General features: G+C 43.9%; 1 protein-coding gene across 1 annotated transcript in view; it reads right to left on the bottom strand.

Annotated features, from left to right (window-relative positions):
- The window catches only part of LOC115462881 (tetraspanin-36-like), a 56,273-nt gene extending 34,870 nt beyond the window's left edge, over positions 1-21,403 (bottom strand). The window contains exon 1 of the mRNA XM_030192941.1: positions 21,224-21,403. Coding sequence (XP_030048801.1) covers positions 21,224-21,283 — 60 coding nt within the window. The 5' untranslated portion in view covers positions 21,284-21,403. The remainder of the gene's footprint in view (positions 1-21,223) is intronic.
- Between the last annotated feature and the right edge of the window lie 3,410 nt (positions 21,404-24,813).

The raw sequence follows: 24,813 nt of genomic DNA, 5'->3' as shown, positions 1-24,813 counted from the left end.
CTCACCCTCAGCTCTTCAAAATCCGCCATTTTTCGTCGGCCACTGCCGTCGCTTGCACCATCCTGCATTGTGCTCACCGGTGCCCTGGTCTCCGACCCGTCACATCTTGATTCTCCTCTCTCCCCTGTCCCCCTCTCCAGGAACCCATCGATTCTCCGTCGCTCCTTTGAAATCCCTGCCCGTCTGTAGCCTTCCCATCCAGTTCGTTCCCTCAGAGTCCTGCCCTCGCGGAAAGAGGAAATTATGTCAGAAGGCTGGACTCACAGGGAACGAACTGGAAGGGAAGGCTACAGACAGGCAGGGGACAGAGGAGACAGTCACTCTCTCTGTCACGCACACACACTCGCACATTCACTCTCTCTCACACACAGTCACTGTCAAACACTCTGTCAAACGTACACACTCCGAGGAAAACCTTGCTAGCGCCCGTTTCATTTCTGTCAGAAACGGGCCTTTTTTACTAGTCTCTCTATATAAAAGGCAACCCCAACGTTCTGAAGCCTCCACGGAAGTTGAGGCGCCCGAGATATCCGGTGTGCCCTGGAGTGTCTGCACCGCCCTCGCGTCAAAACGTCATGACGTCGAGGGCGAAGCTATGACACTCGAGGGCCGAAACGGAAACTGTGGCGAACAAGGCAAGTACCTCGGAGGGACGGGGCCCCTTGCTAGCGCCCGTTTCATTGCGTTCTGAAACGGGCCTTTTTTACTAGTATTCTATAAATGGCGCTGAAAAAAACGGTGCTTAGAACTATTCTACTTACCTCGCCTAAATTTAGGCACAGTTTATAGAATACGCTTAGCATCTGTCCCAGCGACTAAAATTTAGGTGCAACCATTTACACCAACAAAAACCTGGTGTAAATGCCAACACCTAATTTAGGTGCAGATTGGGCATATTCTATAAAAAGTGCACATAATTTTTAGGAACGCCCATACCCCTCCCATGGATATGCCCCCTTTTGTGATCCACACTTTAGAATTTATGTGCACCACTTTACAGAATATGCTTAGAAAGTTGCGCATGTAAATTTTAATTAGTGCTAATTGCTTGTTAGTGGCCAATTATTGGCGCTGATTGGCTTGTTAACCAATTAAGTTGCGCACGCGCAATCTGGCCGCATTGCCAAATTTAAACATACAACTTTTAGGCACCATACATAGAATCTAGGAGTAAGTGTATCTTCACTAATCGCACAAGTGACTTCATGTAGTAAAGTACATGCGTTAACCGTAATGAGCAGTCTACACCCATAACCTGCCCACTTCCCACTCCTTATGTCCTTAGGAGCACAGTAATGGTTGTCTCACTTGTGTGCTAATTTCATGCACTAACCCCCTAATTTTGTAAAAGTCACCAAAATTCGTGCACGCAATAAGCTAATTAGCACCAATAATTGGCTGAAGCATTAGCGCTAATTACATTTAATTGAACATGCAATCTGAAAAAGGGGGGTACTGAAATGGGAAGGACACGGGGAAGTTCTTAAAATTAATGTGTGTTATAATGGGGATATGTGCCTAATGTAGGCACGTATATTTGTACGTTTCAGTTGGTGCAAATGGCCAAGCCTAAAGTTAGGCGTGATTCCCAGGCATAAGCACTATTCTAAAAATTGCACCTAGCTTCAAGCACGGCTTATAAAATAGCACTTTTTTCAGTGCCAATATTTTGGCACCATATATAGAATCTAGCCCTAAACGGGGTATAGTATAAATGGTGCTCAAAAATCAGCACTGCTATAAACAGCACTCTGGGATGAGCGCCCTTTATCGAAAAGTGTTTACAGCCAGTTCTCGCGCTCAAAGTTGAGCGTCGGTGTTTATTCCAGCTGGTATAAATGCCAGTGTCCAACCCATGGCGTTTCAGCACGTAAATAGCACTATTCTGTAACACCGCGTGCAACTTTTCAGCACCACCCCCCTTGACCTGCCTGTGCCTTTCCCTTGGACACATCCCCTTTTGAGTTACGCGCTACGGGATTTAGGTGCCTGGTGTTACAGAATAGCACGCCAAGCTGATGCATGTGCAAAACTCAAATTCGTGCTAATCAACGTTAATACTTAAAAGTCAATTGATAGTTAATGGCTCATTAACCAATTTTTGTTTGCACACACATCTTGCATCCACGCTGAAATGTCAGCCCTATATATAGAATCCAGGGGTAACTGCTTAGTGCAGTTTAACAAACAGCCCCCTAAGTTTAAGCAATATGGCATAAAGGGTCTGACCTGGAATTCACGGAGACAAGGTAAAAGATGGATCCCAGGTCGCCCACTTTGAAAAAATATGACTTTTGAGAACGTGAAGGACTTAATTCATCCCAGCAATTAAAAACATGTCAGAATAAATAGGTAATTAAAAAAAACAAACAAAAAAAAACCCTTTGTTGTATCAACTGATTTATTTAAAATGGTTTTATGGCTGCCCTGCTGATTAAAATAGTTGGAAAGTAGGAAATAAAACAGCAAAAAGGCAAAGGCAGAAACAAAAGAATGAAGGAGACACTACAGACTATGAAAAGCACAGAATACGCCGACTGACCTTCAGCTATATCATACTATTAAAACCCAAGGCTGCCGTTTCTGAGGAAACAAACCACAGACTTAGACCTCAGGAAGCTCTGTAACCTCTGCAGCCATCACACCCTGTTCATTCAAAATCCTTATGCATAATCACCAAAAGATAAGAGAGGAAATGAGCAGTGTGGTAAGTGATTTCCCAGAAGAGGACGACAAGAAACAACAAATCCAGTTTATCTGTTATGTGGTCTGTTGTGTGCTTGGGTGACCACCCAGAGGAAACAGGTTTGGCTTTCTGCATCACAGAAAGCTTAATACTAAACCCAAGAACATCCTGTCACTACGGGAAGCCCTTTGTTCAGAATATAAGTAACTGGACCCTTGAATAGCCTTGTCACAAGGAGCATTTATTACCAGGAAACCTATCCTACCCAGAGATGGGAGTGGCATCCAGGGGTTAGAGGACAAACCTGTGAAATGTCTGTGTCCTCAGCTCTCTTAATCTATGATCATGTTCAAGTTTAAGACTGGATATACCACTCTTAGGGGCCATTTTACTAAGGCATGCTGAATAAAGTACATTGGATGCGCGCAGGTCCATTTTTCAGCAGGCCTGCAAAAAAGGCCTTTTTTGTTGTTGTTGTTGTTGACCGAAAATGGACTTGCGGCAAAATAAAAATTGGTGCACATCCATTTTGGGCCTGAGACCTTACCGCCACCCACTGACTTAGTGGTAAGGTCTCACGTGTTAACCAGGCGGTAATCGTCAAGGCACATACACTACCAATTACTGCCCGGTTATTGCCATGCAGTAGAAAATAGTTTTCTGCCACACGTTTTGGATGCATGTCAAAACTAGAATTACCACTCGGGACACACTGTAGCTGAGTGGTAGTTCTAATTTGATGCACAATGTACGCACGTAGGCACCTACACGCCTTTGTACAAGGGCCCCTTAAAGCAGCTGTCAGAGTGGTTTACAATATATATATATATATACATACACACAATATTTATGTGCTACATTTGTACCCCACATTCTCCCACCTATTTGCAGGCTCAATGTGGCTTACATAATACCGAAAAGGGGTTCGCCAGTCGGTTGATAACAAATACAAGGTTGTATTGTGGTCAGATGAGGTAGGTGTGTGTCAGGCACCGTGAAGGTAGAAGGGAATGAGGATTGTATATTAGTCAGTACGATCATTGGTTGTGGATTTACGTTGGATCAGTGGGGTATGCCTTTTTGAAGAGGTTGGTTTTCTTTAGTGATTTTCTGAAGTTTAGATGGTTATGGATTGCTCTTACAGCTTTTGGGAGTCCATTCCATAGTTGTGCACTTACGTAGGAGAAGCTGGATGCGCAAGCTGTTTTGTATTTAAGTCCTTTGCAATTTGGGTAGTGTAAGTTTAGGTATGATCGTGAAGATCCGATTCTGTTTCTGGTTGGTAGGTCTATGAGGACTGTCATGTATCCTGGGACTATGCCGTAGATGATTTTGTGGACAAAGGTGCATATTTTGAAGATGTAAGCTGCATTGAGCCTGCCATGAGTGGGAAAGCGCGGGGTACAAATATAACAAAAAAAATTAAAAAATGATCCGTTCTTTGATTGGGAGCCAGTGCAACTTTTCTCAGAGGGGTTTAGCACTATCTAAGCGTGATTTACCAAATATCAGCCTGGCAGCTGTGTTTTGGGCGGTCTGGAGATTTTTTGCGAGTTGTTCTTTACATCCCACATAGATTGCGTTGCAGTAATCTGCATGGCTTAGGACCATTGATTGTATCCTCAGGAGCTTAGCCTAGAATGGGTGGCAGAGCTGGTGGTTGGGAGGCGGGGCAAGTGTGGCCAGACATATACGGTCTGTGCTGGGGCTGGTGGTTGGGAGGCGGGACTAGTGCTGGGCAGACTTATAAGGTCTGTGCCAGAGCCGGTGGTGGGTGGCAGGGATAGTGCTGGGCAGACTTATACGGTCTGTGCCAGAGCTGGTGGTTGGGAGGCGGGGTTGGTGGTTGGGAGGCGGGGATAGGGCTGGCCAGACTTATACGGTCTGTGCACTGAAGAGGACAGGACAAATAAAAAAGTAGCACATATGAATTTATCTTCTTGGGCAGACTGGATGGACCGTGCAGGTCTTTTTCTGCCGTCATCTACTATGTTACTATGTATTAGGTTTCGAAAGATTTCCCTCGGAAAGAAAGGTTTTATTCGTTTAAGTCTCCACATTGAATAGAACATTTTCTTTATTACGGAGTTTACTTGGATCTCTTATATATATATATATACTAGTACAAAAGGCCCGTTTCTGACACAAATGAAACGGGCGCTAGCAAGGTTTTCCTCAGCTCCCCTGCAGCCACCCATGTCCAGCGACCCTCCTCTCCTCCTGCAGCCACCCATGTCCAGCGACCCTCCTCTCCTCCTGCGCCCACTGCAGCCACCCATGTCCAGCGACCCTCCTCTCTCCCCTGCCCCCCCTCCTGCCACCCATGTCCAGCGACCCCCCTGCAGCCACCCATGTCCAGCGACCCTCCTCTCTCCCTTGCCCCCCCTCCAGCCACCCATGTCCAGCGACCCTCCTCTGGACATGGATCAGCTGTGAGGCATGTTTTTTTCCCCCCGGGTTCTGAAGTTGACATCATAATGGCTACGGTGATGTCAGCCTGATCTACGGAGCCTAGCAGACCAACTCGGAATGAGCCACGGTCCCAGGCAAGTCAGAACGTTGGAGGTGAGAATTATTATATAGGATATAAGCTTTCATTCTCTTTTTCTGGAGTAGGAACTTGCAACTGTGTCATTTATTTTACCCAACCTATATAAGCCTATTAACTTCAATTTGGGGGGGGGGGGGTAGATTCTAGAAAGAGCGACATAAATTAGGCGCTAAGTGCCAATTCCGTACATAATTGCTATGATACAATAGAACGCAAGTCAGCACAAAGGCACCTAATTTTAGACGTGAGAACGTTCACATGCCAAAGGCTGGCACCTGAAGTTGGCAGTTGTGTGCATCAGTGATAGTATTCTATGAATTATGCAAGACACGCCCCTGACCCCCTAATGTTCACACCCCCTTTGTAGTTGCATGCTAGAGCATTTAGGTGTTATGTTTACAGAATAGCACCTAAGTGCAGTTACATGCATAAATACAAAAGAGTACCAATTAATGACACTTTAGAGCTATTATTTATACTCAATGCCAATTGGTGGCTAATTTCACAGTTACGTTAGGTGTGCAAACAAAAATGATAAAGGGGATGGAACTCCTCCTGTATAGGGAAAGGCTAAAGAGGTTAGGGCTCTTCAGCTTGGAAAAGAGACGGATGAGGGGAGATATGATTGAGGTCTACAAAATCCTGAGTAGTGTAGAAAAAGTAGATCGATTTTTTACTCGTTCCAAAAGTACAAAGACTGGGGGAAACTCAAGGAAGCTACATGGAAATACTTTTAAAACAAATAGAAGGAAATATTTTTTCACTCAACAAATAGTTAAGCTCTGGAGCTCTTTGCCGGAGGAGCTGGTAACAGCAGTTAGCGTATCTGGGTTTAAAAAAAAGGTTTGGACAAATTCCTGGAGGAAAAGTCTATAGTCTGCTATTGAGAGACATGGGAAGCAACTGCTTGCCCTGGGATTTGCCCTGGGAGTGTTGCCACGATTTGATTTTCTGTCAGGTACTTGTGACCTGGCTTGGCCACTGTTTGGAAAACAAGATACTGGGCTAGATGGACCACTGGTGTGACCCAGTATGGCTACTCTTATGTTCTTATGTAAATTTTCACGCTAGTTGGAAATTTGGACACCCAGCATTATAGCATCCCGGGGCACCCTTCCTTCTAAGTTGAGTGGGAGTCCTCCACCTGCACAGCTGCCAGTGGAGGTAGTGCATCAATATTGTTTCAGTTGCTAGGGACAAGAAGGTTCCCTGGAGTCCTGCAGAGCTTGCCTGTCCCTCACTATTGAAAATGTTATAGTGAAACAGCACCTTCTACTGGCAGGGCTGTAGGTGGAGAATTCCCGCTCAGCATAGAGGGAACGGTGTCCTGGGGTTTGTACATAATGAAAAGACCCTTGAATCACACCAGTGTGCATGTGTATGTCACAGAGAAAGGACATCTATGTCTGAATGCAGATTTTACTAATCTATTCTAGGGCTTTTTTTTTTTTGAGGGGGTACTGAGTACCGGCACCTTTTCCATTGTCTGCTAAAACTGACCCACAGAACCCAAGTTTTAATGAACGAGCTCAGGTTCTATACACCAATTCTGACTTGCCATAGATTCTGTGACTGGTTGCAGGGGGCCTGGCTATTGTGAGGTGGGTCCCTCAGTGATCACCCCACCCTAGAAGGGTGGCCTGGCATTTGAGTACCGGCACCTTTTTTGCTAGAAAAAAACCCCACACCAATTCTGTTAGGGAAAAAATCTTTTCCGTTACATTGACTCTTCCTGTTTCCATCCGTTAACTTTTTAGTAGCTGACTCGGCTCAGGTCATAAGGGCAGCCAATGTAACAGGCTGTATGACTAATTCCCAAGGTTTTTTTTTTCTTTTTGTTTTTTTTCTGCATTTTTTTTTCTGGGTGCAAACTAATGCAAATATTAGGATACGCTCATAAATTCAAATAATACACACATGGAGTGGAGTAGCCTAGTTGTTAGTGCAGTGGTCTGAGAACCAGAAGAACTGGGTTCAGTTCCCACTGCAGCTCCTTATGACTCTAGGCAAGTTACTTAACCCTTCACAGCCCCAGGTACAAAATAAGTACCTGTATATGATATGCAAACCGCTTTGATTGTAACTACAGGAAGGAAGTATATCAAGGCCTATCCCCTTTCCCCTCTTTTGCTGGCTGCACTAAAAATGGACGGCACAGTGGTTCCCAAACTGTGCGCCGCAGCACCCTGGAGCGCCACAGCGAACTATCAGGGGTGCCGCAGCACATCGCTCCCTACTTTCCCCTCAAGCAGGTCCGGCATCTGTCACTTCCTGCTTCTTTCCCCGCTGCCGCTGCAGTGCTAGCAGCTTACATTTTCAGGCCGTCCGCAATTCACACAGGAACTGCAGGGACTTCCCTCTGTCGCCTCCGGCTCTCGCAACAGGAAGTTGCGTCAGAGAGGGCCGGACACGGGAGACTGGGAAGGCCCCGGAGTGCCTGTGTGAATTGCAGACGGCCCGAAAACGTAAGCTGCAAGCACTGCGGCGGCAAGGAGAAGGAAGTGGCAGTGATCCTGGACCTGCAGGAAGGAAGGTAGTGAGCGATGCTGGATTTAGGGAAGGCAGAGATGTGCTGGTATCAAAAAAAGAGAGGGCTGCAGGGAGGCAGAGGTGTGTTGGTGTGAGAGGAGGGGGCTGCAGGGAAAGGGAGACCCATGTGACCAGGGGAGGGGGTACCATGGAGACCCATGTGGCCGGGGGAGGGGGGGGTTGCTGCGAACCGAATAAGTTTGGGAACCCCTGGCTTAGCACGTAGGAAAGACCCACATAAGGGTTCACTAAGCTCATTTCTTAGTCCAGCGACAGTACTGTACCTGAATGTAACACCTTGAGTTACTACTGAAAAAGGCCTAGATGTGTCCAGTAAAATCTGTTTTAAATCACTGATCCTCTTTTCGTTCTAGATTTTATTTGAAAAAATATACAGCAGGGAGAGCTGCTGGTTACAATCCCAAATAGGGTCACAGAAAAAAAAAAAAAAAGCTACGTCATCAGCCAGCACAGAGATGCTGAGAACCAGGGCAGCTGTAACTCTGCTACGTTTGAGCCTGTGGCAGTAGTATAGGGCTGGCGTCATGGCCATGTAATATTTAGGAAATACTGTGCGACAGTAACACCCTCCTGCTCAGGGCAGAAGGAAGAAGAGAACTTCAGAAATCCCCCACATCACCAAGATGCAAATGTGCAGGAACCGAGCCAGAACAGCTGTCTTAGCTTCCTCCTGCAGGGCCTCTAATAGCAAATAAGTAATCTGTAAAATACTCAGGTCTTCTGATTTTTTTTTTTTAGTTCTACAGAGGGTGTATAAATCAGTCCACAGATGTTTTACAGTTAACCACTACCAGATATTACGCAAAGGCTGAAAGTAAAACTTGTTGCGCTTGGTGTGAATGTTATAGTAAGTGAGCAGCGGGCCTTGAAAATGCCTTTTGTGGGATATTTTCCTAAATTTTACTTAAAGAGGTGAAAATATTGAGGCTGAATATGCCCCTTCAAAACCTCCAGTAGCTATAGTAGGAATGTTACTTTGGGGTCCTTTTACCAAAAATACAATACTTCCTAATTATATGAAAGAGCTGAAAAGTTACTTATTTAACAAATATAGGGAAGATTAGTAGCGTATGCTTGGTATTATATTAGTTGTTGTTTTCCTGGATGTAACCCACTTTGATTCCAGGTTGATTTAGGTTGGATATAAAAACAGGAATGGAATGGATTTAGCACATGCTACATCTATATCCATCTATTCAAACAAGCCTACCCAAAAGACCCAGATTAATCTCATGAACCCATCTACCTTACATATACTGAAGAGAAAACGACATTGACCCAGAATCTATCTCCCACCTTACCCTCCTCCTCCTCTCTTTATCACCTGTCTCTACCTACCTACCCATCCATCCTTCTATTATGTTATACTTAATTTCCTACATTACATAACATTCTGTGTTACCTATTACTATGTAAGCTGCATTGAGCCTGCTTTTAGTGGGAAAATGCGGGATACAAATATAATAAATAAATAAATACATAGTCCATAGATATAAAATAGGCTTCTTAGCAATTAGAGCATGCTAAATGTGATATTGCACCTTAGTAAAAGGACCCCTTTGTTATTATGGGTTTACGTGCATATACCACTTAGGCTAGCATTTATAAAGACAAGTATGTACTTAAAATAGCCTTAACATAGGTGCTTTAAAAAGGTGTGTTAACTAGCTGCCCTTTAAAAAAAAAAAAATTTACACCTCAGGCTGTATCCTTGTAACTTTGTTTGCTGGGATCCTCCTCATCTCTCCAGTATCCAAACTTCTCTATCCCTCCTCTACACTCTCCCTTTCCTTTCTCTCCTAGGTTAGATCTTTCCACCCCTCTGCTCCCTTTCATCTTCAGACTCCTCCTCCCTTTCTCCATCCTCCTCTGCTCCTCTCCTTCCTGCCAACCTTCTTTTCTCTCCTGTCCTCTAACATTCATCCTTTCCTGCCTCCCTTTTCTAATTTCTTCTTCCTTCCTGTCCTTTTATTGTTCTTTTTGCTCCTTCTTCTCCCCTTTTCCATTCTATGTTAGTTTGTATTATATTTCCCTCTTTTAATCTTTTGCTTTTTTTATATTGACACATTTTGTATTTATATTTTTATGTTACTATACTATATATGTATGTTATTAGGCCTATCGTTGTGCGAGTGCTTTGCCCACAGCAAGGCAACAGTATACCGAAATTCTGATTACCATATGGGCCAGATTCTATATATGCTCCTCCCATGGCCACGTTTTACGTGAACTAGCTATTCTGGAAGCCAAGTTTAGTAAAATGTAAAAGTGGCATAACATTTCTTCTGCTTTGAGACAAGAACTGTACAAGTTACGAGACAATCATGAGTTGATGATTCTCAAGGCAGACAAGGGGGGGCACTACTACAGTTCAATCTAAATGCACTTACTTGATTGAAGCTAATCGCCAAGTGTTAGATAATGACACAATTTATTGGAAAGTGATCTCACTGGCAAATTACATAATAAAATCAAGAATATAGTGGGAGAGGCTTTTCTAGCTAATATAATCACTGCAAAGGAGATGGCATACTTATGCCTTTCGTGTAGCAAAGAGAGGAAGCAAAGTACAAACAAAAATCCAAAAAATGAAACAAAAAGTACCAGGGGCCTTCAAAAAAAAGGGGAAATAGAACCTTGAATTGACCCAGGTTCTATTTTCCCCTTTTTTTTTTTGAAGGCCCCTGGTACTTTTTGTTTCATTTTTTTTATACTTCTGCCTTTCAACGTCCAAATACTCCATGGATATATTCTGTGTCTAAAGTGCATACAAAAGTAGAGAATCCCCAAGGTCGCCCCATTTTATCCTTGAGAAATAAAGTATTGGAACCTCCGCGCAAATTGGTGGACCATTTTTTTGCGACCTTGTGTGCGTGAGATTAAATCATATAGACAGGATACCACCCATTTTCTCAGATTAATGCATGATGTAGAAGTTACATCTTCACCTATATTTGTATGTATGGATATAGTGTCTTTATACACTATAATATCTCAGGACACAGCATTGAAGGTGATTTGGAAGCACGCCAACTCCCTTCCCATATGCCTACAGAATTTTTGATGAAGTTGGTGCATTTTGCTGAATGAACATAATCACTTTTATTTTCAGGGTAACTACTATGAGCAACATCGTGGGGTGGCTATGGGGGCTTCTGTAGCTCCCTCTGTAGTTTCCCTGGTAGTAGCAGAATTTGAGGAAGAATTTATATATCCTTCCCATTGGTTCAAACATCAAAATATGGAGTAGATTTCTTGATATCTTTTTCATATGGGAGGGTGAAAAGTTGTTACACTGGCATTACATCGACCCCCCCCCCCCCCCCCACCTTACTAAAGTTTAGCTTGAGTTATCTGCAGCGGGGCCCATTTTATTCCAATGGGCCCTGCTGCAGATAACTCAAGCCCCCCCATGTGCCTCAGTGGCTGGCCATCTGCAGAGTGATGGGTGAACCAAAATGATTGACCAGATATTCGAGCAATGTCTTTTGATATTTCCTGAGTTACCACCAGGTTGATGATGGTTACTGCTATGAGCCAAAAGTGTCATATACCCTTGCATCATTGCTGAACCCTGTCCCCTGAATACTCTGCAGCTGTAAAAGTACATACAAAATAGCATTATGTGGGTTGTTTTAACTGCATAGAGGCAAGCAGTTTTATGAAGTTGATTTCCCTTGGTAATACGCTTTTTACCTGTAGAAATGGCTTTGAAAATTGCTATCCCAAAGTACCAGTACTGTACATTACTCTGCAAACAGGGTGCGTCGTATTAGTTTTGTGATACTGCCATTCACCTTGCACTTGAAAAATTTTCAACACAGCAGTTTGGCCTCTGGGCATGTGAAAATGCAAAACATATCTTTCTCCTACGTAAGAGCTGTGTTCATCAGATAGGGTACGTGTACGACTGTTTTGCTATGTGCAGCCTTGTGACAAGGGAAGGTTATATATAGCAAATTGAAGGTCAGAGATTTTCATATTAAAAAGGCTCTGGTAATTGTGTTGATTTCTGCATGAAATGGTGGAAATTGAGCTTAAGTTTGTTTGTTTTTAAGGGAGATTTAATTTTAAAGCAAAAAGGGCAAGATGAAAAACAAATTGGTATCTAGTTGGTGGTGCAGCAGAACAATTATCTTGTTTTCTCTGAAGCTCTGGTATGTGGCAGTGTTAGGGAGAAGCCACAGTGCCAGAATTCAGCAAAAGTCATACTTATTTTCACAGACTTCAACAGTCATGGCTCATCATGCACCTGACTTTCACAGTGGTTTCCATTGTCTTATGTAGCCTACATTGAATGGACTTCTACACTGTCTCTCATCAAGGTACTGGCCAGGTCTAATCCTGCTTAGTTGCTGAGATCTGGCAGCTGTTGCAGTGTCGGCCTAATAAAGACCTTGCCAAATACCAAAAAGAGTATGTGAGCATTCAAAGGCTTAGGGTCTCTCCCTTCCGTTTACAGATGCCTCAGAAATATTCAGGTCAATGTTCAGCTAATGATGGTCGCTGTATTTTTAAACACTGACCGCCACCATTGCCGAGTCCTATCCAGGCACCAGAACTAAATAGCTGGGTGTTTGGTGGCATCCAGAAGTTATGTGGATACAGTCAATGTTCAGTGTCGTACCTGCATAGCTAATTCGGCAAAGTTAAGACTGTGCGATCCTATATGCCCAGTTGGCTATGTGGGTGCCGGCAATGAAAATCATGGTGTCCGCATAACTCCTAGCTCCTCCTCTGTGCCCAGACAGCCCTGGCAAGTGCCGCAGCAGTCATTCCAGATTTTCAGTGGCACTGCACGGTTAAGTGCCACTGAAAATCTAGGGAGGGCCTGCTCACCGCGATTTAACCTGATTAAATCATTCTGAATATTGACCCGTTATTTTTTTTTAAATCCAACCCAGCAAAGCCTTCGAATTCCTGGAAATCAAAACCATTCTTTCAGCTGTCTCTTCTGTCTAGTATGTCGTCTTTCATTTGGATGCCACTGCTCAGCAGTTAGGCTCCATTCACTCAAATTCATATTATTTTCTGGTAATAAAGGCTATTTTTTGGTTTTTGTTTTATTTCTTATTAAACTTAACTTAATACACTTTTTGACTAGCTTTCAAAGGCCAGAACCTTCTTCCTTGGGTCTGTTATGAGCAAATGATGACAGTATCAGAACGTATTATCTATATATATAAAAAAACTCACCCTCAACCTTCTATTGACTGCTGACGTCACTGAAGCCAGTTCGTATGTTCGAAGCTCTGAAGCCACGAAAATCACAGTCTGTGGGCCCCGCCCTCGCGTCAAACGTTATGACGTTGAGGGCGGAGCAGATTCTCACCTCCAACTATCTACTCAGGCCACAAACTCCGGATTTCCACACTGAAGCTCTGCTCCGCCCTCGCATCAAAACGCGATGACGTCGAGGGCGGGGCACGAAAACCGCCACCCACACAGAGCTACAACGGAAACAGCAGCAGTGCACGCCACGAACCAGGTAAAACTGCGACGAGCCATGCAGCCATGAAACCCTTGCTAGGGCCCGTTTCATTGCGCTCAGAAACGGGCCTTTGTTTACTAGTTGAAATATAAAAGCATTCCAATGGTGGTTTCAAAAGGAAAGGATGGGGGAGGGCAGAAACAGGGAGAGATGGATGGGTGATCAGAAGGTGCTAATGCAGTATAATTTTATGGTTTATAATGTAAATCGGAAACCCAGAACACTGTGAAATCCTGTCTTGTTGAAGTATACCATAATCCTTTTCTCCAAAAGTCTTACATTCCTGGGTAGTTTTGCAATTTCCTTAGTATTCCCATCATTGATGCAGTACTATGGTCCTGAAAAGACCAACATTACACAACTAGAATTCCCCTTGAGACTGTCATTGGAAAGATTTTTGTGTTTCACTTACATATTCTCATCCTGTCATATTCTGCTCATATTGTCCAGACATCTTATCATTGTTTTACTTCTGTGTATTACCTTTTAAAGTGGACCAACACAGCAACTGTACCACTTTATCCATATTGCCTTCTGCAAACCATAAAGTATTGGAGTGGACTTCCAAGGTAACTCATCATTGGGAAGTAGGATGGGAGTCGGCAGACTTCTATGCTCTGTCTCCCAAAATTAGCAGAGAGAGATTAAGTTTAAGGGGCTCATTTTCAAAAGAGAAAAACGTCTTTAAAAACAGCATAAAGTGGCATTTGGACATTCTTCTCTTTAAAAAACATCCAAATTGCAATTTTCAAAACTTGGATTTGAGACATTTTTCTCTGTAGTGCATCCAAATCACAAGGGGGCACTCTAACTATTACACTTATGGTGAAAAGTGTGAGCCCTCCCAAACCCACCAAAACCCTACTGTACCTACATATAGGTGACACTTGTAGGCATAAGGACTACTGTAGTGTAGCCTTGGGTCATCTTCGACTCCTCCCTCTCCTTCTCTGCACATATTCAGCAGACTGCCAAAACCTGTCATTTCTTTCTCTATAATAACAGCAACATTCGCCCTTTCCTTTCTGAGCAAACTAGCAGAACCCTCATCTTATCACCTCTCGCTTAGACTATTGCAACTTGCTTCTCACAGGTCTCCCACTTAGCCATCTCTCTCCTCTTCAATCTGTTCAAAATTCTGCTGCACGACTAATATTCCGCCAGGGTCGTTATGCTCATATTAGCCCTCTCCTCAAGTCACTTCACTGGCTTCTTATCCGTTTCCGCATACAGTTCAAACTCCTCTTATTGACTTATAAGTACATTCACTCTGCAGCTCCTCAGTACCTCTCTATTCTCATCTCTCCCTACATTCCTCCCCGGGAACTCCGTTCACTGGGTAAATCTCTCTTATCTGCACCCTTCTCCTCCACTGCTAACTCCAGACTCCGTTCCTTTTATCTTGCTGCACCAGATGCCTGGAATAGACTTCCTGAGCCGGTACGTCAGGCTCCATCTCTGTCCGTCTTCAAATCTAAGCTAAAAGCCCACCTTTTTGATGCTGCTTTTAACTCCTAACCCTTATTCACTTGTTCAGAACCCTTATTTTATCATCCTCACTTTAATATTCCCTTATCTCTTGTTTGTCCTGTCTGTCTGTCCTAATTAGATTGTAAGCTCTGTCAAGCACGGACTGTCTCTTCATGTTCAAGTGTACAGCACTGTGTACGTCTAATAGTGCTATAGAAATGATAAGTAGTAGTAGTAGTAGGTTTGTGAGGGCTCACCATACAATATAAGGGGGTAGCGGCAAAATATGTAAACCTGGGACCTTTTATGTGAAGTCCACTACAACGCCCCCTAGGGTGCCCTACTGCTTTGCTGGGATGTCTGTGTGGCCAGTCTACTAAGAATGTTGCCCCCCTCCCCCCCATACATCCCAATGCCTTGTTTTTGTGTGTTTACTCAAAACCATGAGGACTCTAGATACATTACTTATGCACAATATGAAACTAGCACCTTGGCCTCTCCAGGCCCCAGAAAAGGGAACAAAAGTCATTCAAAAATTGTTTTTGTTTTATTTTTGACTAGTAAAAAAGGCCCGTTTTGTAAACAAATGAAACGGGCGCTAGCAAGGTTTTAGAGAGAGTGAGAGTGTGTATATGTATGTGTGTCTGTGTGTCTGTGACACAGAGAAAGTGTGTGTGTGTCTGTGTGAAAGAGTAGGGTGAAAATGAAGAGACAGCAGTGAAATTTTACATAGGACAGCTGAACCATTTGAGGTGTGTTTGTGTGTCTGTGTGAGAGACTGTGTATATGTGTGTGGGTGTATGTGTGTGTGAGATAGAGACAGTGTAAGTGTGTGTGTGCGTCTGTGTGAAAGAGAATGTGAAAGGGTAGGGTCAAAATAAAGAGACAGCATTAAAATTGTACAAAGCACAGCACAAACATTTGAGGCAGTTCTTGCCTTATCTCCCCTGCCGCCCCCTCCATACCCAGCGATTCTTTCCTTGTCTTCCATCCCCTCTGTGTCCCGTGTGATTGTGTGTGTGTGTGTGTGTGTGTGTGTGAGAGAGAGAGAGAGAGAGGTGCTAGCAGTCCCTGTGATAGTGGCAGGTCAGTTGCTCGTTGTGTTCTTCCTTCTGCTTCCTTGTTCTGTAGCATTGTTTCGTGATTGGTCATTTTAGCGTTGCTTTTTACGTTGCCTAGCAACTGTGTGCTGCTGGTTTTCATTGGTCCGCAATGCGTTGTATGTCACGTAGTGTCGCTTAGTAACGGTTTCGCGATGCGATTGGTTAAGTGTCATTGGTCCGCCCTTGACGTCATGATGTTTGATGCAGGGGGCGGGGCAAACACTTATGGGCGATTTGCTGGTTTCACCACCATGCATTTAGAACGTTGGGACTTGTGGAGGCTTCAGAACGTTGGAGGTGCGTTTTATATAGAGAGATATCTGTGACTTGCAGACTTGCAGTATTGAAATACCTAAGGGCTCAGAAGTTTGACAGCATGGAAGACTTGGTAATAAACACTAATCAACAAAAAATAAAGACTTTCTTTGGGGAGGGGTGGGGGGCAAATCCAAAATGGTGCTTGCCTATAAAATGATGTCATTCCTGTGCTGTACTTTCTTGAAAATTTGTTTTTATTTTGTTGAAATGGAGGGGAAGAGAGGATGCCCTGCAGCTCCCTCTAATCCCTATCAGATTATCATTCTTATGTTCACGGCATCTGGGTCTGGCATATCTTATGCCTCAGGAATCACATGACTAGGTAGAAGCCAGATGTACTGCTGAACCCTGACAGAGTTCTCCCATAGTTTCTAGCTGTTCAGAAGACTGGAACCTTTGCTGTAGTGTTAGTTGGCTATGGGAACTCCCCAGAGCGTTTTTTTCTAGTGAAAAATGTGCCGGTACTCAAATGCTAGGCCACCCTTCAGGGGTGGGGTGATCACTGAGGCACCCTCCCCACAATAGCCAGGCCCCCTGCAACCAGTCACAGAATCTATGACAAGGCAGAATTGGTGTGTAGAGCCTGAGATCTTTCATTAAAACTTGGGGACCTGGGTCAATTTTAGCAGACAATGGAAAAGGTGCCTGTACTCAGTACCCCCAAGTATCCCCTCAAAAAAAGCCCTGGAACTCCCTATCATACAGCAAAGGCAGAAGATGCTTTGGGAGTTTTGGTGAATGGGTGTGTGTGACGCCTTCTGGCATCGCCAAGGTTCAGAGAGAGGCAGCTTCTTTCTTTTTTTTTTTTTTTTGCGAAGACTGATACTATATTCCGATGTTCATGGAGAATGTTAAAGTGAGCCTGCAATTTTCACCTTGGAACTTATTTGAGATGCCATTGTAATCCTGGACACCTTGGTGATTCATTTTATTATTTTGCTTGTTCGAACGTTTTCCCACCTTTTCATCTAAAGTCCACAAACTTGAAGGGAAATTGTACAGCCAGACCAGAAGGCAGATGCCCTGCAAACATCCATCAATTGTCTGCTCAAGGCTGTAGAGTAATGTTCTGCTATACAATTAACTGGACAGAGAGTTATTTTTTACTGTTATTTTATTGCATTTGTATCCCACATTCCCCCACATATTTGCAGGTTCAATGTGGCTTACATAGATTTGTTAACATTGTCATTTCAGTTGAAAAATCATGCAAGGCCCTCCAATCTGTGATGTATAAACTTCCCCAAGTATCCCACTATTTAATCTGAAGAGACATATCAAGGCCCTTAAGGTCCTAGACGAAGGTCTATCTACAGATATTATCTGCTAGTGAAAAATAAGATTGGGGGTGGGTAGTCCTCACACACTTTCTTAATCACCCTATCTTTGGATAGTCTGAACTTCACTCAGACATTGGAAACATCTCTGGAGCGACTTCCGAGTGTGGTACTTTGCTACTGGCCTTTGTTTTGGAGCCAGTTTGTGACAGGATTCTTAGGTTATTCTTTAGCATTAAAGGGACAACAACATTTTTGGATCAAAAACAAATTAAATCTGTTTTTCAAAATGTTTGTAAACTGACACTAAAGATAAGGAACCAATTTTTGATAATTCACCAATAGGTTTTTCCCTAGACCATCTAAATGTTTTCAAGCATCCTTGAAAATATCTAATAAAGAATGGTGAGGACAGATTTACTTACATAAATTCTATATACAGTGAATTTAGGGCTGCAGTATACTAGGGAAAAAAAAAAGTCCTAAAATCTGCACTTTAGTCCACAAAATCATATACGGCCTAGTCCCAGAATACATGACAGATCTCATAGACATACCAATAAGAAACAAAGTCAGATCATCAAGATCCTACCTAAACCTACACTACCCAAATTGCAAAGGACTGAAATACAAAACAACTTATGCAGCCGGCTTCATAAGCGCACAACTATGGAATGGGCCCAAAAGCTGTGAAAACAATCCACGACCACTTGAACTTCAGGAAATCACTAAAAACCAACCTCTTCAAAAAGGCCTACCCCAACGACCCCAGGTAACCCTCTTCACCTACCAACACAGCATGACTGTGATCGCACAGGACAACGCGCAATCTTCATCCATTTCGACCCTCCACTTATACATCATACGATCACTATACAACTTTGTATTTGTTATCCACCGACTGGGCAAACGCCTTTGACGGTACTATGTAAGCCACATTGAGCCTGCAAATAGGTGGGAAAATGTGGGGTACAAATGCAATAAATAAATACATAAACAAACTTCCTTTTTCTGTATACATATCCCATGGATGTGTGTGTATAGATTGTCAAACATGCAGAAATATGTATCTATGAAATTCTGAAGGCCATGAATCCAAAGGCATGTAAACATAACAGAAAGAGCTCCAAGAAGGGCTACCAAGGTCCTTTAGGGTGAGCACCAAAAGTCTTATGCGAGGAGATTTAAGGACCTAGGAATGTGTCTCCTGAGGAAGAAGAGACTATATCAATGCTGCGTTCGGCACCTAACCCTGTCTCTCTTTGTTAAATTGTACAGCGCTGCGTAACCCTAGTAGTGCTCTAGAAATGTTAAGTAGTAGTAGTAGTATATGAAGGAGACATTCAGATACTTCAACATATACTACTACTACTACTACTACTACTACTACTATTTAGCATTTCTATAGCGCTACAAGGCATACGCAGCGCTGCACAAACATAGAAGAAAGACAGTCCCTGCTCAAAGAGCTTACAATCTAATATCCAGAAGAATGAAAGCAAATCTTTTTTTTTCAATGGAGGTGAAGTTGCAATCCATCAGGTAAGGATAAGAGATTGGAAGAGTGGCCCTGGAGTATATGTCCTCACAGTAGGGTTGTGGATGTATAGATTGCTCTCCCCAGTGGACAAGGTGGAGGCAAGAGCAGTGGCAATGTATAGGAGGTAATTAAATAAGCAAACAGAAGCCTTGGTTGCAAACGATTGAAGGAGAAGACAGATCAACTGGAGCCTAAACAATACTACAAGAATAAAATTCAGGGCAGATTACATGGACTTTGCTGTCCTGATCTGCTATATGTTGTATACTAGCCGTTGAGCCCGTAAAAACGGGCTAGTAAAGCAAGGGGGGGGGGGGAGTTTGAAAGCCCCCCCTGGATAGGTCGCCACCGCCCCTCCCCCCCCCCCCCCCGGAGTCCCCGCCGCCGCCCCTCCACCCGGGCCGGGTACGTGGCTTCAGTATTCAAACCGCCGGAACGCAGCACACAGCTCATCTGAGCTGCCGTCGGCCTTCCTTCTTCTCTGTGTGTGTTCTGCCCTCGTGTGACGTAACGTCGGTGAGGGCGGGACACAGGCAGGTAAGGAAGGCCAACGGCAGCTCAGATGAGCTGTGTGCTGCGTTCCGGCGGTTTGAATAGGGAAGCCAGGTAGCCGGGCCGGGTGGAGGGTGGGTGGCGGCGGCGGCGACGACTCCTGGTGGGTGGGGGGAACGGTAGCGGCAACCCTGGGGGGGGGGGGGAGTGGTGGCGACAGCGGTTCCCTCACTCGCAGGTGCGCAGGTTCCCTCTCTGTCACGCCCCCGTCATCACGTATTGACGCGGGGGCGGGACAGAGAGAGTCTCTACTGCGCATTTGCGAGCGAGTACGCCTCTTGCCATTTATATGTTTGTTAACTGGACTACTTTCAAGAGTCACAATAAGAACTGTGACTTGGAATATCACATCATCAAACTGTACTACTGATGGCCTAGTAAGGGAGTCAGAGAAACCAGAGCTGTGGGGACAATATGGAATGGCGAGAAATTTCAGCTAGCTGGGAATGGGGAGGAAGAGACTTGTTAGGTAAAGAAAGAAAGAAAGAAAAGAAAGTATTAGGTAAAGAAAGAAAGAAAGAAAGAAAAGAAAGTATAACTTTTAAGGGAACATGAAAGAAGTTTTATATTTAAGATACCATATATTAAAAAAAAAAAAAAAAAGAATTAAATACAGGAAGCAACACAATCTAAGGATGTGCAAAGCATTTTGGGCTTCCGAAAATAAACAGAATGTGTGACACCACTAGAGTGCTTATCACAGTCTCCATCCTTAATCCTCTAAACAGGCTATATTAGGCACAAAATAGATTTATTATTCTGTTTTACAAAGGCACACAAGCACAGCCTGGGTCAGATCAAAGACCCCAGCAACCTGTCTCTGGCAGTGGCCATAATCTGATAACTAAAATATTCAAACAGCCAAACACTGAAAACACTGTCTAAACATGTTCAGCCAAGACTCTATCACAACTGAGAAGATCAAATAGCTGCAGCAATCTTAGGTGAATTCCAAATCAGGGAGGGCAGCAGACTGACCTGTTTTTCAGAACAAGACATTCACTGTCTTTAAATGGAACTAGGTTCATAGGAGCCAACTTTTCAAAATTATTGGGGGGGGGGGGGGGGTGCTAGGCCCAATGCAAATAACCTCTCCCTGGAAACATACATGGAATTTTCTCAATGTTGGGGGTGCTCAAGCACCCACAGCACCGGCTCCTGGGACTAGGTTGAGTCTGTACTATTTTTGTCGTCCCTTGCACACAATTCCTAGGTAAGATTTACTACTAATCATTTCTACAGCGCTACAAGGCATACGCAGCGCTGTACACCATACACAAAAGACAGTCCCTGCTCAAAGAGCTTACAATCTAGATAAGATTTCTCAGCATCCAGATGAACTGCATCCACTAGTAGCTGAAGCAAGCTACAAACTTCCTAGTCACACTTTGCCCTTCTCTCTAACCTAAACGATAAAGTTTCATTTCGAGATTTTTTTTTTTTTTTGTAAAGTCCGTCTGTTTTCTGGCTGTCTGTACATGATAAAAGCAATTGCTACTGCGGTCCACGGGGCACTAAGCCGCTTTTGAACTACTTAAAAAACCCCCACTCCTGCTTTTTTTTATATTTTTTTACAGAAATGCATTACTAATTTTTACTGAGAGTAGGAGAAAGAAAGTTCATCCACTCCATCAAGTAGCTTACGAACGCTGGAAGGACGCACAAAACAGAGACTCAAAACTCACCCAAAAGATCAGGCTGATGAGAATAAGTACAGTTTTGGATGTGATCACTCCACAGTCCATCTTCCAGAAAATACAGCAAACAGGCTGGATAAAAAAAAAAACCTCCTCGGAACACAGTACCGCTTCTAACACTAAACACCCTACTTCCTCTATGGTTTTTTTTTCCTTTCTAATATCTCAATGAGCTGAGCAATGACCAACTAGCACATGACTCTCCCTTTACTCACCGGTCACAAGCCTCTCTGTAAATAGGCTCTTCTGGGTCTCAAAGCCCACCATTTCTACTTTGAAAGGAAAACGTATGGCCCTGAGCCCCCTCCCGGTGGTAGTCAACGTATGCACAGTAAACATGCAGGAATAAGATGTCCTTGCCTTTACCACTTCTGTCTGATAGACTGTCTCTCACTATAAACATTTTGGCAGTTTGCAAAAATAATAACCTTCAATTAGTCAAGACATATTTATTTATTTAATTATTTACTTGTTAGGATTTATTTACTGCCTTTTTTATAGAATTCACTCAAGGTGATGTACAGTAAGAATAAATCAAACATGAGCAATAGACAATTACAGCAATAAAATATTCAAATAACAATACAAAGTATGGCATAGTATACTACTTACAATGTCAACACAATACATAATAGACCATTTTAATTGATAGTGTAGGGTATAAGCAAAGATGGAACATATAGATAGGTAAGAGAGTAAGAGGAGTTAGAAAACAAGGTGACTAATTTAAAGAAAGGTGCTCATGAGTTCAGAACGATGATTGAATATTATCTCAGCTAGGGTAGGAGTGGATAAACATGTCCTGCTGCAGTATCTGCAGCTGGAGTCACTCCTTGTATGTGTGAGTGAGACTAGCAAGTTAGTTACTTCTTCCATTAAAGGCCTGGTTTAAGAGCCAAGCTTTCACCTGCTTCCTGAAGTACAGATAGTCTTGTGTTAAGCGGAGCCTTTTAGGGAGCGCATTACAGAGTGTGGGGGCTACTCCGGAGAAGGCTCGTTTGCGAGTATCACATTGTGCAATGTCTTTTGGAGAGGGTGTGGTTAGTAATAGTCCTTGAGAGGACTTTGGAGGTGTGTAGAAGATCATCCTGTTCTTCATATACTAAGGGCCATTTCCTTTAAGGGCCTTGAAGATCAAACATAGAATAAAACCACAACATATAAAAACAACATATTTCATTTGAACTTTACAATGATAAAACTATCTAAAAACATGCTTTCAACTTTTTATGAAAACTGAGATAATTGTTGTCGCCCTTTACCTATTGTGGTACTACATTCCAAAGAGGAAGTCACAAATATATGTCCGTGGTTCCTAAACCTGGTCCTGGAAGCAACCCTGGCCAGTCAGGTTTTCAGGATATATGAATATTCATTGTGACCTCTAGTGGTTTGGCTAAAGTACTGGACTTTGACTTCTAAATACCACCACAGCTTCAAGAAACAAGGAAGGTCTTTCCTGTGGGGAGGAGACACTTCTTTGAGAGACATTATGGTTGGTATGTAGCCCCAGTCCCAGTTTGAATTTCTTGTCTTTGTCTTCTGCTTCCCATGCAATTGTACCACAAAGCACAGGGAAGAGGGTCTCTGGCTAACATAGCCATTGCACCTGGAGAAGCTAAGAGTGGAAGGCAGTGGTAAAGCTGCAGAGGCTGTTGCACTAGTCCTTATGTGTAAGCTGGAATGGGGAACCAGCCCACCACTACATCCTGCTATAATGAAGCCCATCCAATTCCCATGGGCTTCTTTGCATTCAGTGCATGCTTTTTAAAAGGAGCCCTACGTGTGTAATGCTGTAAGATGCACAGAATCATAGATGTTGTGATACACATTTTTAAAATAAGTATTTCTATTTTATATATGTACTACTTAAAATGTGTTGGGAGTAGGGCTGTACATTTAACGCGTTAATAACGCGATTAATATGTTAAATGTTTAACCCGCATTAAAATTTGTTATGCAAGTTAACTTAGCACTTGGCCAAGTCTCTCTCCCTTTTCTTTTTAACCACTCTGACGCTCCGGCAGCCCCCTCCACTACGCTCTCCAAGCCTCTCTCTGTAACAGGAAGTTCTGTCAGAGGGGGTGGAACTTCCTGCTACAGAGGCTTCAGGCAGGTGAGGCAGGGAGAAGGAGCTGATCATCATAGTGCTGCGCCGTGAGGAGACACTGTCGGGTGAGATCCCAGGACAAAACCAAAAAGATGTAGACCCCAGGGGGGGGGGAGGAGGTGAACAGATGGGAAAAAGAGGAAAAGAGAACTTATGAAAGAGAGAAGTGTGATACGGTGGCGACGGAGGTGGGGCAGCGGAGGGGACTGTGGCAGCAGCAGCAGCGGGAAAAGGACTGTCTTCCTAGCGTAGACCAACTATCAAAACACTAACACCATCTCAACCAGCAATACAGCCCTTTACCATGCCTCTATCAGTCCAATGATGACAGCACTCTGCGGTTCTTCCACGTATACTGCCAGTTGTGGTTCAACCCATAGGCATCAGAATGGGGGGGCATGGGTGCCACCATGGCACCCCAAACTTTTCTACCACTCCTTCCAAATGTTTTGCCAGGTAGTAGGGGCGGTGCTCTGCTTTGAAGCGTGGCGATTCTCAAGCTATTTCAGAGCTCTCCGAAGTTTAGCTGCACTTTCTGGCTTTCAGCTCCTAAAGCTGTTTTGTCTGTGTCGTGTTTATCCCAAAGGAAAAGGTGGGAAAAGTAGCCATTTTCTGGTCTGCATTCTGTGATGCTTAATGACCCCATGGGAATGTTCAAGTTTCTATCTTCCCCTTCCTTACCTTGATTTAATTTTCTGCAGAGTATCACTATGGGAAGCTGTTCTTCTATCAGAGGGTTTGTTGTTAAAGTAACAGATACTGTGCTTACTACCCACAAATTTAGGATCCTCTCAATATCTGATTTTTCTGATAACCCTAGTCTGGTTTGTGCTGTTAAGTCTAACATTTCTGTTAGTATTATTTTGGGATTGCTTATCTGATTATTGAATACTCTCAAATATACCTTGCTACAGGGGCATAGCCAGACCTTGCGGCGGGAGGGGGCCAGAGCCTGAGGTGGGGGGCACATTTTGGTTTGCCACCCCCTGCTGCCTCACCGCCCCCCTCTGCCACCGCCTCGCTGCTCCCCACTGCCTCACCGCCGCAGTTTAATACCTTGGCTGGAGGGGGTCCCTAACCTCCACCAGCTGAAACCTTCATCCAGAGCCAGTCTCGGTGCCACCGCGTTGCCTGCCCTGCTCGCTGTTCCCCTCACGTCCTGTGCTTGATGTGAAGGGAAGAGTGAGCAGGACGGGCAATACGGCGGCGCTGGATGAAGGCTTCAGCTGGCTGGGGTTGGGGACCCCCACCAGCAAAACCAGGGGCCCAGGCCCCCATGGTCCCGTGTAGCTATGCCACTGCCTTGCTAGTACCTAGCTAAAACCACTATAGCAAGTTGCAGGCAGGGAGAGCAACAGAAAATTAATGATAGACTTTTGCAGTACTCTGCTAGGAGGATATATCACCCTCTTTCAGTAATGAGAAGCAATTATTTGCTTTCAATGCATTTATTAACAGAGAGAGAGAG

This window comes from Microcaecilia unicolor, chromosome 2, assembly GCF_901765095.1.
Source record: "Microcaecilia unicolor chromosome 2, aMicUni1.1, whole genome shotgun sequence".
Lineage (NCBI taxonomy): Eukaryota > Metazoa > Chordata > Amphibia > Gymnophiona > Siphonopidae > Microcaecilia > Microcaecilia unicolor.
Note: the sequence above shows the minus strand (reverse complement) of the source record. Positions and strands in the feature narration are given on the sequence as shown.